Below are 20,416 nucleotides of genomic sequence, written 5' to 3'. Positions count from 1 at the left end.
AACAAAGCTTTCAGATTGACGTTTCTGAGTTGCACGGGCCACCCCAAAACTGCTGATCGTTTCGCGGACCTGGATCCCCAGTGACTGCTCCCTCTTTTAGAGCCGGCTGCCTGTGCCACGCCTTCCCCCTTCCCTCCCTCGAGGCTGTCCGCGCGTGCCTAGCACACCGTGTCACGCGTGGAGCGTGGCCTCGACCGCCAGCGTGGGGACTAGGACACCGGCCAAGGATTCCGGACAGCGTCTGGCCAATCCGAGGGGCCGGAGAGGCGGCGGGGCCCGAAGGGTGGACTTGATTGACAGGAACGGTGACCAATGAAAGCCGAGGGCCAGCGAGGCTTCCGCCCCAGTGGGCCGACCCTTGGCCGTCTTCAGCCAATCGCGGCCGGAACCTCCCGTTGGGTGGGCGGTCCCCGAGGCCGTGGAGGTTGGCGGCTGTCGAGCGGAGCGTCTTTGTCGGGAGAGAACATGAGTTTAGCCTTGAGGTCGGTAACGCGGAGGCCGCGTCCCCGTCCCGCGGAGGGGCAGGGCGGGCGTGGAGGGGAGGCCGGGCCGGGAGCGGCGCCCGAGCATCACGGCCGTCCCCGCCCTCCGGCCCCGGGCCGCGCACTGCGCCGCCGCGCCGGGAGTGAAGTCTCGCGAGGTTTCCCTCTGCCTGTGCGGCCCTGCCCGGCCGCCCCCGTCCTTAGGACGGTCCCGGAACAGCTCCCTCCCGGGGCCGGGGGCGCGCTGTGCGTGTGCCGACCCGGGCGGACCGCCGTCCGCGGCTTCCTCCGGCCACGGCCCTCGCCCCCTGGCTCCCCGTCCGTCCGTCGGGCGGGGTGTGGCGGGGTGTGGCGGGGCTGGGGTCGGCCCCCGTCCCGGCCTGCTCAGCCCCGAGCCCGCCCTCTGCCCCGGAGCTCCCGTCTTTCCAAACGTGCGGAGGAGGCACGTGCTGCGCCCTCGTCTAGCGTGTGGACCGCCTGCACGCGGGCAGCCTTTCAGGCAGACGTTTTGGGCTCCAGAGGCCCCTTTTTTAGATGCTCTCTTAGGCTTCTCCAGAGTTTTTCAATGAAGACTTTTAACCCGTCGTTTATCTGTGAAGGGAGCGTTGCAACACGTTTTAAACACCGCATAGACATAAGCACCAACATCAGATGCTGTTACTTGGGGGCGTTTAGTAGTTGTATGTTTAGGTGCCTTTATATTCTTGCCTGGTTAATATCCGTGGAATAAAAACACAAAAGCACTGTTAGAAATGTATACGCTAAAAGCATTCTGAACTTACAGTGCTAAAGGAACTTACCTTTTAAAATTTTTGTAGTAGTTGTGAGAATTTAGTTATAGGCTGTCCAAGGCAAACCAAATACATCGCGGTTGTCATTTATGAAGTTTACTTTCATAAGGTTCCCCCCCACCCCCCACGCTCTTGGTAGGTGACATGAATAATAACTATGGTGCTTTGGCCTTTGGTACATAAAAGTACATTTGGGCTACGGGACATTGACTTAGGGACAGTTTCTTTATTCTCCAGACTACTCTACTATGCTTTGTTTGGAGTGTAGAAGCTCATTCTTTGTCCTAAGTGAGTTGGGTTGAAGTGGACTAAACCCATTTTTCTGTGTCATAGAAGTGAGCTTGTAGTAGACAAAACAAAGAGGAAAAAGCGAAGAGAGCTCTCTGAAGAACAGAAGCAAGAAATCAAAGATGCGTTTGAGCTCTTTGATACCGACAAAGACCACGCGATAGATTATCATGAATTAAAGGTAACAGTGTACTTCATGACACATCCCTTTTGTTTCAATGAATGCATTTTTGACTGTTGATTTAAAGTATTTTAAAAGCGTGTTTTAGAACCAGGAGGCTGTTTTCAGCACCCACCTACAGGTGCTGCAATAAAACTGAATAAAAACCCCTAATATGGCTTTTAGAAACTTGAATTTAAATGTAAAAGCACATCTTGGTGGAAAGTATGGTTTTTTCATTCACCTAGTTAAGAACAAACAGTTAGCATATTCTTCCCATTTTTGGTTTCTTTTGGAGGACAGTGTAGTTCAGATTTTTAAAACTCCGTGTATGTGGCGTGTACATGTGCTTGTGCAGGCACACACACCACATTGTGTGGAGCTTCGTGTGGAGGGCAGAGCGGGTTGGGTGTCTTTCATCACCTCACTACAGTGGAAGCTCATCACTTGGCCTAGGTTGGCTGGAGAGTGAACATGGGGATCACACCTGTGTCCACCCCTCAGGGCTGGGGTTCCGGCCCCTGCAGCCATGCCTGTCTCTATGTGGGTGGTGGGCTTCCAACTCGGGTCCTCATGACTGCAGGACTAGCCCTCGTACCCACTGAGCTATCTTAAGTGCAGCATAGACAATTTTGAGATTCAGAGAATGTTGCCTTTGCTCAGACATTTGTGAGATTGAAACTGTTGTCTTTTAAGCTTTTATTTTTCATTTATTTCTATTTTTCTGAAACAGGTTTCTTTGTGTAATAGACCTGGTTGACCTGGAACTCATTTTGTAGACCAGGCTGGCCTCAGATTCACAGAGATTTGTTTGCCCCTGCCTCCTCAGTGCTGGGATTAAAGGCGTGTGTCACCACCGCCCTGGCTCAAACTTTTAATTTTTAGGATAATACTAACACATTCTTAGTTTGCATTTCTTTGCCACAAAGGATGTAAATTGTCTGATGCCTAATGCTGATACATGCTGAGGGACCATATCAAATTTAAGACTTGAAATCACTAATAAGGATGGAAGGGGAAATGGGTGACGGTCTTACATTCTTATGTTCAGCTTAGTAAGAAAGATAACATTGTGAGGTCTTTAAGTAGCCTTAAATGTTTGTTTAGTAGTTTTAAATTTAGCAGCATCGTAGGAGATTTTGAAGCAATCCAAGTAGGGGCAGGAACGATGTAGTGAGAGGCTAGACTGTCTAAAGGTAGTGGTAGGCCTGGCCCTCTTGAGGTCCTTCTTTAGCTCATTCCCCATAGCAATGTTCTGTTGTTGCTGCCGCTGCCAGCCTCCCCCACGTAGCATGAGTTATTCCTGTACAGTGTCATAGCCATTCGTTGTCATTGACTCCCATGGTTCACAGCTGGAGCTTCTTCACTTCTGGTTTGCCTTTCAAACTCCCATTAAGTTTGCGTCTTTAATTCTTTGAGCATGTTCATTGCTCATGAACCTTGACTGGCTGCTTCATGCACACTGAGTGGAGCTCCCACTGCCTGCCTGTTCTTTGGAATCCTGATTTTTTCCCTCTGCTTTTCTCACTTGCTAATGACTTCTACCCAGACTCTTCCCACCTAGAGAAGGAACCAGCTCAGTTCTGTTCCTCTGTCCCAGTCTTTGTTTGGGCATTCATTGTAATCCCACATTCTTACCACCAATTTACCTGCTGATTAAGAAACTATTGGATTCCATAAGACCTCACTAACTAGTGACACAGCTTTCCTTTCCTTTACTAACAGCAAAATGGCTTCTGTTTAAATTACTCCCAAACTAATTTCTTGATAGCTAATCATGGTTGCTCCAGCTAATCATGGTTGCTCCGATGGGAATGCTGTTTGTTGGTTTTTTGAGAAAGGATCTTTTTCTTTTTGTATCCCATACTAGTTTCAGCTTATGACAATCTTTCTGTCTCAGTCTCCTGAGTGGTAAGATTATAAAGTTCATGCAATTTTATGCTTTGACTGCATTTATTTATTTATATTTAATTTTTGGGATAGGGTTTCTCTGTGTAGTTTCTCTGGATGTCCTGGAACTCACTTTGTAGACCAGGCTGGCCTCCAGCTCCGAGAGCTCTGCCTGCCTCTGCCTGAGTGCTGGGATTAAAGGCGTGCGCCGCTGTGGCAGATTGCTTTTGTTCTCTTGGTTGGCCTTTTAATACTTATGACGTCTTTAATACCTTGGTAACAAATGAATTGTCATCTGTGTATGTAGTGCACTGTGTTATCTATTTTGTGTAAACTCTTCTTTAATTAGTTGGTCATATAAAACAGCAAAATGTTAATTAAAAAAATTTCTATATAATTTCAAAATGAAAAACCAATATAATATCGTTTTGTTATTTTAGAGATATAAAATGCAAAATAATTGTGCTTTAGTAATTCATTGTCATCTTTTAAGATGTAAAGCTTTCTTAGAAATCAGTGATTGCTTCTTTTGTAAGGAGTGCTTTATAATTTGTTTTTCCCTTTTAATCCAAAAGGTGGCAATGAGAGCCTTGGGTTTTGATGTGAAAAAAGCCGATGTACTGAAGATTCTTAAAGATTATGACAGAGAAGCCACAGGCAAAATCACCTTTGAAGATTTTAATGAAGTTGGTGTGTACTTAAGTAGTCTTTGTAACCCATAGTTACTGGGAAATTACAAGGTTTTTGTTTGTTTTCTAAGAAAAAATACTTTGAGTTATGCTGCCATAATTAGTTTTGACTTTTGTTGTGATGATTTTAACAAGGAATTATTGTGCTACTTTTTCTGGTTTATTAATATGTCACTAAAGGGTGACCAAAAAATACTTCTTGTCAGTAAAGCAAAAAATTCAGTATCCTAATGTTGAGGAAATATTTCTGAAGACTTTTTTGCGCTGTGTGACTTTGTTGGTAAAGTGGGAGAAGACAGAAGTAGTAGGACTTTGTGTCTTGGTGGGAGATGGGGAGATGAATACATCTTCTAAGTGGACAGTTTATGAGGCTCTGCTCTTTTAACACCTCAATCTTTGTGATGCACGCCATCTGTTGTAAAGTTGAAGTGATGGACAGGCCGTTGTAAGGGAGATCTTTGGCAGTTTGGAAGCATGAGAACTTGAGATGGTATGAGCTTAATGTGGCTGAAATTTTGGATATTTGATTTTAATGAGTTACTCATATACAGAAAAGGCTTTTTCACTAGAGGATTCTGCGAGTCTGGGAATTGGCTACTGTAAATTAAATATATTGCCTACAATGTTATACATAGATTATATAAATATTTAGGTTCAGTTTTGTTAAGCTACTGTTCTAAACCAATGATACTACTTTAGGGATTGTAATCTAAGCATGCCACACAGTTATTTTTATATATTAAAAAAACTTGAAAACTAATGCAATTATACATACACACAAAACCATTAGTAGTTAAATCTTAAAGGAGAAATAACAGGTGATGAGAAGACAGAGAAGATAGATTCATACTCTCTCTCTTTCTCTCTCATTAAAGAGCTCATGCCCAAAGCACAGGAGGCAGAAGTAAAGTGACAAATCTAGGAGGAGGAAACATTTCCCACAACACAGAAGATCCTCAGCTTAGGAACCAGTGTCCGACTGTTTAGAGAAGCAGATTGTTCACTTTAGAAGTGGATTTATTTTACCCCTGTAATCTGCAGAGTTGTTTTCCCTCACAGTCTAGGTAGTCTCCTGAGGTTGACCACAGTACCAGGTATTAACATGGGACATTTATAGAAGCCAGGTGTCAGGACATAGTGGAAATGATGCGTCTACGACAGAGCTATGATGGAGGCACATATAGAGCACAGACTACTTTGGAACCAGATTCCCTCCCTGGCTTCCCAACTTGGTTCTGACTCTTACATGTCTGTGAAACGTGGTTAGTTTACCTGTCTGTGTCCCATGTTCTCCTATAAAGTGGGGATAGTGTAATATATCAGTTGAGTAACATGGGAAATGTTACATGCTGTAGTATGTCAGAAGAGCTACTAAATGCTGTTATTATGATTAAGAATAATCCCCAGCACTCAGGAGGCAGATGTGGCCCATGCTCTGTGAGTTTGAGGTTAACCTGGTCTGCATAGAGAGAGGGTGGAGAATGAGTCCTTTGTTTTGTTTGTTGCTGAATTCACAAGTTGGAAATATATTTGTATTGTCTTATTTTCTATTTTTTATTGTTAAAGGCTACTTTAAACATTATTCATAGTTTTGTAAAACAACTTTTACATAAACATAATTTTAAGAATTGTAATTTTTATATTTTAGTACTTAAGAACAGAGTTCTATACTACTTAGACCTTAGCTTTATTTGTTGTTGCCCAAGACACTGTCCTCCAGATAGTTCCAGATGAGCCTGGCACTTGCTGAGCTTTCCCTGTTGTAAGAAAAAAGCATTAAAGTACATTCAGTGCAAGCAGAGTTGGCGTCTGGCTAGTGAGCAGCAGGTATGTCAGGAACTGCTGCCTTTAAGGGAAGATTAGAAGTGAGATGTTTTTATACTCATCTGTTCCTGGCTTGTACTACTTACATTTTAAATTCTATCTAAAATAAAATATTATATTGTTTTCATTTTGATTATTTATCTGACACTGGAATTTTTGCATTTGGTGGGAAGAATGAGAGTTAGTGAAAATGACCAAGGAATTGTTTTCAAGTCCTCAGGACTTAGGTATAGGTGACAATAAACCGGTTCTGTGGGATGGAGGGAAGACTGTTAACGAGGGCTGAAATTGTCAAACTGTAGCCCTGGGACTGAGTTTGACTGCACATGCTCTCTACCACCCATTTATTCATGCTGCCTTCCGCTACCGTGATTGAGGGAGTAGCTGAGACTGGGTTTAGTCTTCTGAAAACCTAAAATGGTCTCTAGCTGGCCCTTTCCTGGAAGTATCTCTCAGGTTTTCATCCAGAGAAACCAAGTGCTTGCAAAGGGGATTTTTAGTTTAAACCTTTAGGAATCTAAGATTGCTAAGATTGCAGTAGAGGAGATGCAGTCCAGGCAGAGAAAGCAGCCAGGCAGAGTGGTACTCGATGTATAGCATGTTTGAGAAGTTTGATGTCGTGTAGTCCCCTCTGCTACAGAAGGTTAGAGCACAGAGAAGGTAGAATTGGGTCAGACTGATAGTCTGAAGTAACATACTAAAATTTGCTTTAGTTAGCAGAATTTTTTTAAAAAAGTAGCTGATGAGAAGATTGAAGATGAGCTGAAGAGTCTAGAGAAGACAGAAAGTTGTAGACTTTATGGTCAGGATTGCTCGGATGAGAACAAAGAGGGTTCTGTTTGAGAGTGAAACGGATGGTATCCTCAGAACTGGAGTATCCAATACTGAGTGACACTCACAGGATTGGAAACGTTCCCACTGTTTCCGAGTGAGGAAAGGATGCAGTTACCCCCCAGTCAGTGGAGGTCAAGGAGGCTGCAAAGCCGAAGGGAGCTAGCTAGCGAAGGACGTGAAGGTTCAGTATTTGTGAGTTTGAAGTAAGTATTGGATGTTTGCCTAGGAACTTTCTAACATTGTCTCTCATGGTTTTTGATTTACTTTGAATGCATTAGCTGTTTCCTTACATGATTTTTATAAGGTCTAAAAATTTTGATGGAAGGACGTTTCTAACAGTGTAATTAAATGATGTATCTTTGTAGTTGGTTTTTGTGTATTTATGTCAATAAAGTGCAATACTATAATATAAAAATCAAAACACTGATTGAATGGACAGGAATGTGGAGTGTTGTTGAACAGGTGGTACCTTGACTGCGTGTGTGTTAGTTGCTTCAAGTCCTACTGGGTTGTAGGTGTGAGCCACCATGCCTGGTTTGTTTCCATTGAGAGAAGATTTTCTGTGAAGAAATAGTACTTGTAGAACAGAAATGGAGGTGAAGTTGTGGAGGAATGTCATTGTAAAATACTTTATATGGGTAATGCTTTAGCTGGCAGTTACAAGTCCTAAGAAAGCTGCATTCTATGGGAGAGTGTTGGTAGGTGATCTAGACTTATCTATCTGAAGTACTAATGGAGTGTCAGTGGGATAAGTGTTGGTACATCTTGGCGTCCCATCTGTTGTTTCTTTAAGTGCATTAGTATTTTCGGCAGTCTGCCTTTCTGGTTTACCTGTCATGTATGTTACTTAATCGATGAAGATATTTCATAACACTTTTTTCTTGTCCTGCTTTCTTGTTGGGACTGAATTCAAAATAAGTTGAGTGTGTGCCATAGAGTTAAGTGTGGTATTTTATTTTGGTGTTATGGCTGTAGGTATGCCAATTCTTTTTATTGAATATTTATGAGCTTTGATTTGCATACTTATAGTAATATAGTTCAATTAGTTTCTTGGAAACCTTTTTTTTTGGATAAAATTAATGGCTAAAAGATAATTTTGGATATATGTGTAGTTGATGGACCATTAGCTTGACTAGGTGCTTATTCAGCCAAATACAGATGAAATAGCAATAGACAACAACTTGTAGAAGACTTAGATTGTATTTTTTCACTTTGGGCTCATTAAACATTCCAGTACTTTCTGGCTACAGGCGTTTGAAATTTTCAAATGAATCTATAGATCCCAATAGGACCAAATTACTTTTGATAGTGTAATGAAAATAATAAATGCCTTTACTTGTAGCAGAACAGCATGTGGAGTTGCTTCAGAACTGTTTACCTAGATATTTTGAGAAGTCTATCAAGCAACATAAAACTTTATAGACATCAATTTGTACTGACTACTGATTAAAGGCCTATGCTGTTGAAGTATATATACTTACTTTATTGATATGTGGCTTTATTTAATATTTTAAGTCTGAAATGACTCATTTCTATTGAACTAGTTTGAGAATTATTAATTTGCTTAAAAAAAAAAAAGAAGAAGAAGAAGAAGAAGACATGATTTAGACCCCTTCCAGAGCTGTTGATTGTGATTTACTGTGATGAGGTTTAGTTGTTTTAACCCATCTCCAGTGTTGCTGAAAGTCAACTGGCTCTCTTAATCACAAAGATGCTGTAAGTGTTTGCATGTGCTAACTTGTGTTAGCTTTTTTGGTGATGGCAGTATCTTTGATTAATCCCTATGGCTGAGTTGGGTGAAATTTGAGGAAGAATCAGGATGTCACACTGGCTAAGAGCTCTCATCTGGTTAGTGCTCATTGTTCACTTCAACTCAGTGGCCTGATAGAGGTGGACTGGTCACTTTTTCAAAAATTGTTTTTATGAAATTAATTATGTGTTATATTTACTATTATGTTTTGCTCACATGTGTCTTTGTACCACATGTGTACATGGAACCTATGTCAGAAGAGGGCATTGGATCCCCTGGAACTGGAGTTATAGACTGTTGTGATTTGCCATGTGGTTGCTGGGAGTTGAACTCATATCCTCTGCAAGAACAAGTGGTTCTAACTGCTGACCCATATCTCTGTCCCTAGCTTAATTCTTAGTAATAGTGGGCTTTAAATAAATTGTGTGTGTGTGTGTGTGTGTGTGTGTGTGTGTGTGTGTGTGTGTGTGTGTGTGTAGTCTGTTTTTTGGCCTTTGTACAGTATAGTTTTGCCTACATTTATGATATTTATAGACACTAAAAGATTACCATTTAAAGTCTGGATTTAGAATTCATGTTTTATCTCTGGAGTTTTAGTGATCTACCTTGACATTTAATTCTTAGATGGAATGTTGTCAGACTCACAGTTGTTACCTCATTTAAGAGCTGATTTTTACAAATGAATGTTCTCTGACTATACAGGCTTTGTTAAAAAGTTTCTTTTAACTCTAGTGACAGACTGGATATTGGAAAGAGATCCACATGAAGAAATCCTGAAAGCATTTAAACTATTTGATGACGATGATTCAGGTAAAATAAGCTTGAGGAATTTGCGACGTGTTGCCAGAGAACTGGGTGAAAACATGAGTGACGAAGAACTCCGGGCTATGATAGAAGAGTTTGATAAGGATGGTGATGGAGAAAGTAAGTTGTGCCTTACTTTGTTCTAAAATCTGATGTTGATTTTCAAGACTCCAAGCAAATTTTCTCTCCCCTCCATTTCATTCTCTTTTGTTTTGAAGATGAACTTCATATTTTCTTGAACTTATTTCAAATTTGATCTTGAACTTACAATTTTTTTTGCCTCAGCCTCCTGAATAGATGGGAGTCCAATTGGGTGTCAGACTCTGTGAGCTTCTTTTATACCTAAGCAGGTCTTTAAAACAACTATATAAGTTATAATATGAAATCTACACACTTCTCTGAAGATGAAGTAACACCAAAAGTTAGCTACTTACTAAAAGTTTAGATTTTAATGCTTTCTCTCTCAACCAGCTTGCACTTCTGAACTATTACTAAATTAGCTGATTTTCTTTCAACCACTTTTTTAATTGTCCTCTGCTGCTCTGATTCAGGCCCTGATTTCTATTTAAAGTATTACAGTACTCTGTCCCTGGCTGCCTGTGTTCTGTGTGCACCTGTCCCGCACAGATATATTGGTGTCTCTTACAGCCTTCTCATTGCCCTCTGGACTTAGAAATCTCAAATCTCTTTCTTCATTCTATTCATAACATTTTTTTCCTAAACTGTGGGCTATAATGTTGTCATTCTGTGTTTAGACACTGAACAGAGAGTCTTTACTACCTGCAGAGTAAAGTACCAAGCCGCCCCACGCCAGTCCTATACTTAGTACTCGTTTATTTCTGTTGTGTCCTTCTTTGCTACGTTAACTCTCACATACAGAACACTGTGTCCTGAAGACAGTTTGTGTTCGCGTTTCCTCCTGCTGCTCCTTCGTCTTAGGGTGATTGTCCATTTGTCTGTTGAAGTGTCACCCACTTCCCAACCAGGTGCATTTGAAGCACCATCGTTTTCTCAAAGCCTCTACAACGGTGCCTGTGGTTGGGGAGGGTTCCACCACGCCTTCCAGCATTTAGAGGAGCAAGCTGCTTTGATACTTTAATATATTTAATATGGATCCTCTTGGCTGCAAACCAAGTTTTGTATTTTTTGCATTTTAAACTGCTGAGGATAAAAATACTTGGCTGCCTTTTTGTGACCTTTAGTAACTCATTTGTTCTTATAAAAGTTTAATGCTATCCAGTTTTTAAGAATAACTATTTTTTCAACTTTATGGGCTTAAAGTAATAAAGACAGTATATGTGGATTTGAAGATAAATAACATATACTACAATGTAGGCATAAATGTATAGGCATATGTGATAGTATAGAAGTAATAGCACCCCAGTCTCTCAATATAAGTATAAATAATATAAAACAATGTAGTATGTGCTTTTATGAAGATGAATGCAACATTTAAGAAGCCATAGTAGACCACTTTTTAAATAATGATGGTAATGGTGGTTGGTGTCTTAGGGTTCCTATGACGATGATGAAACACCATGACCAAAAGCAACTTGAGGAGGAAAGGGTTTATTTGACCTACATATCCTGAGTCACAGTCCATTGAGGGAAGCCAGGGCAGGAACTCAAACCAGGAAGGACCCTAAAGGCAGGAGCTGATACAGAGGGCATGCTCGATTGCTTTCCAGGGGGAAGAACTAGGAGGGCATAGTCAAAATCTGAACAAAGCAAACCAAAATCCCAGCTATGTACAATAACTCAGTGTCTCATGTCTAGGATCCATCCACTTAGAATCTTCTGGGTTCCTCCAAAGGGCCTGAGTTACTTCTCTTGCTCTATCATCTTCAGCCACACAGATTGTCTCCTAAGCTTAAGCCAGCTCCACTCCAAGGCTGCTCTTGGTGTTCATCCCATGATACTGGCATCTTCAGACTTCTGGGGTCTTTTGCTGCAATTGGGCAACATTTCACCAGTTGCCTCTTCTGAGCTGTCTTTAGGGACTCCAGCTCTGCCACACAGTGCCAATCCCCTTCATGCCTTCAAAACCTGTACCACCTGGATGATCTTACATCGGTCCAAGTTTGCCTGCCTGCCAGCATAAGGTACAACCGTGGCCACCTCTGGACCACAGCTTCTGTGTGCTAACTCTGAGGAAACACTTTTTAGAAGTCTTTACTTTAGGATGCTGGTCTCTTCTTAATCCCCACTAAGATGGCCAGCATTATTTTCCCAGCAGAGCAAAGGTTTCACTAACATGGTCTAGTGATTTCACTTTGGTGGTTTCGGTATCTTGTTGATCAGGGCTGATTCTCCAGCCCCAACTAACCAGAACCACATATTCTTAATTCAAAATATTCAACAACCGCATTAGAGTCTTCAGGTGATTCTCAAACTTCCCTCTGGAAGTTCATAAGCCAGGCCTCTATCCTCTGCTTATCTTCATTCAACCACAGAATAGCTTAGCAAGCTTTGAACACTCAATGACTTTTCTAGCCCAAAGTTCCAAAGTCCTTCCACAGTCCTTCCCAAAACAACTGTGGTCAGGGCTCTCACAGTAATACACCTCTATCCTGGTAGCACTTTCCGTCTTAGGGTTACTCTTGCTGTGTGAAATAGCATGACCTGAGCAGGTTGGGGAGGAATTTAACTTACATATCTTGAGTCACAGTCTCTCAAGGGAAGCCAAGCAGGAACTCAAAAAGGGCAGGAACCTGGAGGCAGGAGCTGATGCAGAGGCCAGGGAAGATTGCTGCTTACTGGTTTGTTCCATATGACTTGCTCAGCCTGCTTTCTTATAGAATCCATGATGACCAGCCCAGGGGTGGCACCACCCACCATGGGTTAGGCCCTTCCACATCAATCAATAATTAATAAAATGCCCTACAGTTCTGCCTATAGCCCGATCTTACGGAGGTATCTTCTCAGTCAAGGTTTTCTCCTCTCAAATGACTTTAGCCTGTGTCAAGTTGACATAAAACTAGCCAGCCCGGTCAGTATTTATTTAGCAGTTACTATATAGAAGCAAACATAAGTAGTTTTTAGCTTGTAAACTATGTTACTCAAGTTTCATAATAGCTTTCGTAAAATGGATATAGATTTACAGCTGTACACACATACGATGGTGCATATATGGTAGATGAAGATATGAGGCCCAATTTTATCACAGAGCTAATTCATGGTGGTACGAGAATTCAAACTCAGTTTTCTAAATGACAGGGAACATACTGTTTTGTTTGAGATAGAAAGTAAAATGTTAACTAGACCTCCTGTTATGGGAAACAGTGTATTAATGTATTGACTGGCGCTTCTGATGATAAACTTTGTTTTTTCCTCCTGAAGCCAGATGGCCTCTCCAACTTCTCTGTCTGTCTCTGTCTCTGTCTCTGTCTCTGTCTCTCTCTCTCTCTCTCTCTCTCTCTCTCTCTGTGATTTCTCACCTTCCTTGTTGAGTAATGACTGTCCTGTTTCTGCTCCTGGACTACGTACTCCGACCAGCTGGCCTGTGAGGAGGCTCCAGTCTCTGTAGGCATGCTCAGACTACAGATGTGCACCATCCCATCCAGCTTTTTACCTGGGTTCTGGGATTGAACTCTGGTCATCAGGCTTGTGTGACTCTTACTTGCTGAGCCATCTTCTTGGCCACTTAGGTGTTATTTTTGAGCTCGGTGTTATGCTCAATTATCAGAAAGATGGCTTTAGAAGAACTGGCTTACCATCTGAAGCCTCTCTGGTAGTCAAGTAGCTAGTTGGATTCCCTTAGTTACCTTCTGTTTTTTACTCTTTGAACTTAAGTGTTATGTTTTTAGACATTAAATCATGAAATAGGTTAAAATATTTTTAAATGCTTTTATACTTTAAAGTATATGTAAATAATATAAAAAAAAACTTTGTGATTTCAGAACTATTTGAAGCTCAATTTGAAATTTGATTATTGAGATTTTATATTTTAAGAAAAGTAAAAATCTTGGATAAAACAAGTACTTCTTAGAATTTGAGTCTTTTAATCATAATTCTTTTACAATGATTTATAATCAAATCATTTTGAGGCTCCTTTTATTGCTTTCTTAAGAAGACAATACTTTCTGGATTCTTGTCTATTTGAATTCTTAGTTGGGGGAAGAGTGGTTCCTCTTCTCATAAGCTCTTCAGATTTGTTATTTAGCCACAGAGGTCACAACTCCCAATTTCTCAGGTCCTTGACTTAGTTTAAGAGTAGTGTAGGATTGTGTCCTGTTTCTCTGTGTCTCCGAGTGCCTTGTAAGTGTTTAGGACTGAACAGGAGTTCATGGGCGTCTGCCTGCTTCCGAACATCCCATTCATCCTAACTCACACTTTATTTTTCTAGGTATGTGTGCTTTCTGTGCTTGTGATGGCATTTCTCCACCTTGGCTTTCTTTCCAATTTCTTTCTATCTAAATACTGTATTTTACCATCCAATTCATGATTTGCTTATATCTATAATTTTCTCATTAATAATTTCTTCTATAATAGTATTTTCTAATACTGTTTGATCCATATTTTATAATAGATTATCTTATATTTCAAGCATTTGTTCTTTGTTTCAGACCTAACATAATTATTGAGCTAACTCTGGGATTACTCTTTCTAAGCCACTTGAAAGTAACTTTACTTTGTCCACATATTAAGAACATTACTCTCTAATATTTTAGCAATGACTAAGAAGGTGTTTCAGATTTACGATACCATTGTTTCTTTCAATTAGCAATAATCTTATAGTGACACCTATTCACTTCTTCTGTTTGATTCAAAGGTATAAGATAGGAACCGTGTATATGTTTTGACGCATTATACGGTACCTTGTGTGGTGGTGGCATTCATTAGAAACCTGAAAGTGTTTGATTCAGTAAATCACTATAGGATTTAAAGAGAAACAGTCTAAAAACGTCCTCTTACAGTTTAGTTTTCAGATGAAGAAGACGAGATGCAGAACTGGTTTGTATAGAGCTGTGACTAGAAGCCAGGTTTTTATTTTCAATGTGGTATTTTTTTGCTGTCATAAAAATTGCCATCCATAGCTTGTGCCTTAAAGGACTTGATAAGTCTTGATGTGCATATACTCACCTTTATATAGAAAACTTTCTTTTCTGAACATTCCTATATGTTAGGGGATGTATAGTTCTTAAAAATCATAGTTAGAATTGTCCAGTCCTGTTTATTACAGATTGTTGTCTTAAATATACTTTATACATTAAAGTTTCTTACTAAATTTTACTTATAATTTTAGTAATGTGTCAAATAATTATAAGTGACTATTTCCTGTATTTTTTCTTGTTTTATAGTGACCATATAATAATTTATATTTTATCAATTTACTATTTCTATTGATCCTTTTGAGGTTACATGAACTGGTTTTAGTTATTACTATCTTCAAAATAAGCTTTAAAATCAACAATTTGCCATTTTTTTCTAGTTTCAAAGTATTTTCATTCTTTAGAATTTTGTTAGTTCACATGCATGGAATAGGTAGACTTACTTATGAAGGAAGCCTTACTAAATGTATTAGTAAAGGAAAGATTATAAAGATGGGTTGTTAAACTACTTACATTAGAACTGTCACTTTTTAAACTGTTTTTGCACAAATGATATGTCATATATCATATGTTGTCCCTGCTTAAGGTGATAAGATATTATTTATTTATAATGCTTATCCATATATTTTTATTTTAGAAGTTATGTTTTGACTTGTAAGATTTTCATGTGTTGTAAAGTTTAATATATTATAAAATGATTATATATTTGGGGAAAGAAAGTTTCTGTGTTTCTGACCATTACATTGTCTTTCTTGTCACAGTAAATCAAGAGGAATTCATTGCTATTATGACTGGTGACATATAAAGGATTATGAGAATCAACACCAAAATGTTGCAGTTACCATCTATATTTCCTTTTTGTGACTGAAGTCCTGTTTCAAATAAAAACTTCCAACTTAGTCCTTTCTCCAAAAGGACCAAAACTAAGCATCCTTTGTATTTGTATTTCACTGCTGTTAAGTTTCTTTGTATGAGCAATCTTGTTAGCATTAATAGTTTTATCTTTATGTTTTTAATACAGGTTTATATAAAGCTTAAAGATTTCAAATCACGTGGTATATATTATTTGGTAGCTTCTAAATTTAGCATTAGCTATTTGCTTTTATTTTGGTGCACATGTTTTTTAGACATTCATTAATAAAGTACTTATTAGTATCTTTTTTTTTTTTAATTTTTATTTTGCAATACAATTCAGTTCTACATATCAGCCACAGATTCCCTTGTTCTCCCCCCTCCCGCCCCCCTCACCTTCCCCCCAGCCCGCCCCCCATTCCAATCTCCTCCAGGGCAAAGCCTTCCCTACAGACTGAGATCAACCTGGTGGACTCAATCCAGGTAGGTCCAGTCCCCTCCTCTCAGGCCGAGCCAAGGGACCCTGCATAGGCCCCAGGTTTCAAACAGCCGACTCATGCAATGAGCACAGGACCCGGTCCCACTGCCTGGATGCCTCCCAAACAGATCAGGCCAATCAACTGTCTCACCCACTCAGAGGGCCTGATCCAGTTGGTGACCCCTCAGCCATTGGTTCATATTTCATGTGTTTCCGTTCGTTTGGCTATCTGTCTCTGTGCTTTATCCAACCTTGGTCTCAACAATTCTCGCTCATATAAACCCTCCTCATTCTCGCTAATTGGACTCCCAGAGATCCACCCGGGGCCTAGTCATGGATCTCTGCATCCAGATCCCTCAGTAGTTGGATGAGGTTTCTAGCACGACAATTAGGGTGTTTGGCCATCCCATCACCAGAGGAGGTCAGTTCGGACTACCTCTCGACCATTGCCAGCAGTCTGTTGTGGGGGTATCTTTGTGGATTTCTGTGGGCCTCTCTACCACTTTGTTTCTTCCTATTCTCATGTGGTCTTCATTTACCATACTTATTAGTATCTTAAGTTTGGTAAATTTTCTATTTTAGATTTCTGATATCTGTTAACACTTGGTAGAAGATATTTTAAACCTTTTGTCTTTACACTTTCACTTGTATTTGAAAATAAATCAGAAAATATAAATAACAATAGCATAGAACATTTGGCCATCACCTAAGGGTTCATCAAGCTTGACATTTTACATTTTAATACAGGATAATTTAGGTCAGATTCCTTCCTATTCCTTCCTAAGAGTGCTGTCCTTCGGTTTGGAGGGATTATGGACTGTGCATATAGGCCCATCTTTCCTTTGTACTGTGTTTTAGAAATCTGATTTTGTAATGACAAGTTGAGCTTGAATATTTTCTCACTAAACTAGTTGAATACAGTTGTAATCATTTAACTTCTTGGCAAAATGAAAGATTTAAATTTTGGATTTTGATGTGGTAAGATAATGAGGAAAAGAGAAAGTGGCAAGCCCTAGAAAATACTGTGGGCTTTGTTTTCCCATGATGTTTCAAGAAACAGTGGAGATAGACTCTCCAGGTATTAATGAGTCATTCTGCATTATTGAAGTTAGGAATAAACAAAGGATTATGGGAGGAAGGTAACAGAAAAATGGTACCCTAGCACATCTTCAGTGATCCAGTTCTGATTATATGAGCTCTCCTAAGAAGAAAATTGAGTAGTTAATTTCAGCAACTTTTCTTTAAATTAAACAAAAAAGAAAATCATTACAATTTGAGATAGTTGAAATACTTTGAGCCTGCTAGAGTAGTTCAAACAAGTAAAGCCAGGGCTTTATTTTCTTTGAGGCATGTGTGAAAATTGCCCCAATGAGGAACACTCAAAATATTAAGTGTAATTAGTATTATGTAATTGCATCTAAAATCTAAGTTACCTTTTTATTAGAACTTCAGAAATTACAAATTTTATACTGAGACTACATAACCATTTCTCAGTATGCAGTGATTTTTCGGAAGATGACATTTTATAGAATCAAAGATCAGCAGGTTACCTTCATTGTATACTTAATTAACAATATTTTAGAATAGATTTTCTTTATTCCATAATAAAAGAAATCAGGGATACTTAATAGAACCCATGGAGGTCGACATTTTTTATTTTAATATGCTTGTAACATTTGTCCAACACACCACTGTGTACTCTAAAAAAAGCGATCATTTTCTCTGTATGGTATTACCATAGACTACTTGTCCCCAGGGTCTTCCAAAAGCTCCATGCAACCATGACAGCAAGGAAACACGTGTGCTGTAGAACTGAGTTCCTGTGACTTACTGATGAAAGCCTGCTTCTGATAGGTGGCACTTGAGAATAAAAACCAAGCAGTGTACATCAACTAAACGCCGAGTGATAAAAATACTTCCAAATCAGATTTTCTACTGTTGAAAGCACCTCAAATTTAACAGCAGGGTAAAGGTTTAGGGTTGGCCTGCTGAGGAGTAATCTTTCATTATAAAATGTGCATTTTGATTATTCTCAAAGTTCATGCATTTAAAGTCTCTGCCAAACAGGTAGATGCAACCATATTTTAAGCAAGATCTACATTTCCTTTTTCATTTTCTATGAAGATTAAGTGTTCAATTAAATCTGAGTAACTGGCTCAGACTACACTTTATGGGAGATTTCTTCTGCAGCAATCTTGCTGGGTGATAATTGTTGGGAACCTAAGTCCCAAGGGGTAGTGGGATCCTTTTCAACATTGGCGATAAAAGCAAAGTAACTCTTTTAAAGTTAGTGGGGAAAAAGGTGAAAGATTGTATTTTAAGATTTCAGATCTAGTTGACTCCACCACTGTGCCAAAGATTAATATAAAAAAGAGAGCGAGAGGTTTTTAAACTAGAAAATAACTAGATCTCATTTGGAATAAGAATTGTATTGTCAAAGATGTTTTGTGAATTGAAAAGACAAATGCAAATATAAACTTATAATTTAATTTACTCTGTAGTTTAAATTATTGGCTCATGAGCCCAACTGCCTATAATTCTGTAATTATATTTCTGTAATTGTCTTGGAAAGTCTTGGATCTTCAGGGCCTCTCAGAACCTTTTAAATATACAGACCCAGAATAGCTGGGATATTATTTAGAGGTAAATTATTATTATCATTATTTTCTTTTAATACTAGGGACCAGACCCAGCACCTGGTGCACGCTAGGTAGGCGCTGTACCACTGTGCTGTCGATGAGGGTTGGTACAGTGGGAACTGGTAGAGGTCACAGGGAAACGTGGAGGCCTGGGGGGACTCTGATAGCAGAAAAAGGGCTGCCAAGTCATTACAGGCCTGTGGACTCAAGTGGTTTGCATCTGACCTTGGTGTCAGAGGTCCCTGATGCACTTGAGGTAAGAATTTTAAGTTTAGATGAATCTCTTTGAGTATTCATACAAGTGCTCCATTCATTTGGAGGAAGTACAGTCTGAGGAACCATATAAATTGTATGCTGTTAACAGCCGGTTGAAATAAAAATTAGGATCTGTATATCTAGCTACTTGTAGTTACTAAGGCCCAAAGGTTTTCTTTTTAATTGTCAAGCTCCTATTGCTTCCTACCATCTATCAGGGTTTCCACTTTTAAAAGGTTGAGATGAAAAAGATGAAGAAAAATTTTAACTTATTTTCTATTTTATAATTTATACATTTATTTTTTCAAAAATAGGTTAGTGACAAATTTCACAAATGTATTAGGATTATTGAATTTAAAAAATGCCCATTAGAAGGAGAAGAACAAGTACAGACTAGTTATTTGAGGTCAGGTAAAGGAATCTTCCATCTAACCTCAGGTTAGAGAAATCTGTTTCAGATCTCTAGAATCAAACTGTAGAGTTTCAGAGGGCTCCTCTTCCCTTCTGCGGCGGCGTAGTGTTCCCATAAGCTTGTTCCAGTACTCCAAATTTAGGGAAAAGGTGAGAGCTTAGAGATAATAGAGCTTAGTTTAGAATATGACCTACAGTATGCATGTAGGGTGCAATTCACATACTCATGGCTCAATGATATACCTCATAAACCAACTGGAGCATAAGCCAGACATGGTGGCTCATGCCGGTGATACCAGTACTCAGACCAAGGCAGGAGTGCTGAGTTCAAGATCTGCCTGGGCTTCATAGTGAATTTCAGGCCAACTTGAGCTACAGGGTTGACTGCAGTTCAATCCTTTCCTCTCCAAATAGGTTAAGATTATGTATTATTTGGCCTCCTGTCTTTAAGTGTGACTCGGGCCTTCTGGTGGGTTAAGCTCCAGATTGACTATATCATTAGCTTCCCAGGGCTGCTTCTCTGACTAAGGGAAGGTTTAGGGTTGATGTAGTAGCAGCCACTGGCAAGTAATGAGCAACAATAGGACAGTGGCCGAGAAAGGACTGCCAAGTGTTTACTGGTCTGAGTTCAAGTGATTTGCACTTCCTTACACAGATAAAGGCTGTTTGGGTTCTCCAGGACCTTTTAGGATACAAGAAGCAGTTCATTCTGCCCTGAGAATGTCTGTTGTTTCTCTGAGCTGGCCACACATGTTGATTTGCAGAAGTGTGCAGAATGAAGCCTGAGTTACATGGTGCTTTGAAGCAATCGAACTTCTGGGTGGGCATCCACTGATGAAACTGAATAGGAACATGTGCTTCTGATTTCACTTCCAGAACTTTCCCCCCTCATCCATAGATGTCGGCACATGCATCTCTGATTCTTAGGACAACCTAGTGGAACCTAAGAACACGCACAATCTCTTGGTGATTATCATGGGAGCTCTCGGTGAACAATGATAGTTCTTTCTCACCTTAGGAATCATTTATCTTATATGTATAAGAGTTAGACCAAGTACAATGAATCTTTGCTAGATTTTCATAAACTGTAATCTAGTTTTTAAAAGGCATCATTGTATATTGCAGATTGTGTTAACTCTCAATTGCAGCTTTATGTTTTGGGAAGTTTTTAGGGCAAAGGGGGTTTGATTTCTGCAATTATGGTTTTAAGTACAAATT

At 39.7% G+C, this 20,416-nt stretch overlaps 1 protein-coding gene across 2 annotated transcripts; it reads left to right on the top strand.

Annotated features, from left to right (window-relative positions):
* Positions 1 to 350: 350 nt before the first annotated feature.
* Cetn3 (centrin 3) lies at positions 351 to 15,490 on the top strand. 2 transcript variants are annotated; one of them, XM_059276542.1, is made up of 5 exons: positions 351 to 482; positions 1,607 to 1,742; positions 4,187 to 4,301; positions 9,441 to 9,632; positions 15,325 to 15,490. In XM_059276542.1, the coding sequence occupies exons 1-5, from the start codon at positions 466 to 468 to the stop codon at positions 15,366 to 15,368; spliced, it is 504 nt and encodes a 167-aa protein (XP_059132525.1). In that variant the 5' UTR covers positions 351 to 465; the 3' UTR covers positions 15,369 to 15,490. The 2 variants fall into 2 exon arrangements, with proteins under 2 accessions (XP_059132525.1, XP_059132526.1); XM_059276543.1 differs by lacking the exon at positions 351 to 482 and adding an exon at positions 1,073 to 1,138.
* The last annotated feature ends 4,926 nt before the right edge of the window (positions 15,491 to 20,416 follow it).

The sequence above is a fragment of the Peromyscus eremicus genome, chromosome 11, assembly GCF_949786415.1.
Source record: "Peromyscus eremicus chromosome 11, PerEre_H2_v1, whole genome shotgun sequence".
NCBI lineage: Eukaryota > Metazoa > Chordata > Mammalia > Rodentia > Cricetidae > Peromyscus > Peromyscus eremicus.
This window is presented reverse-complemented; position numbering and strand designations above follow the sequence as displayed.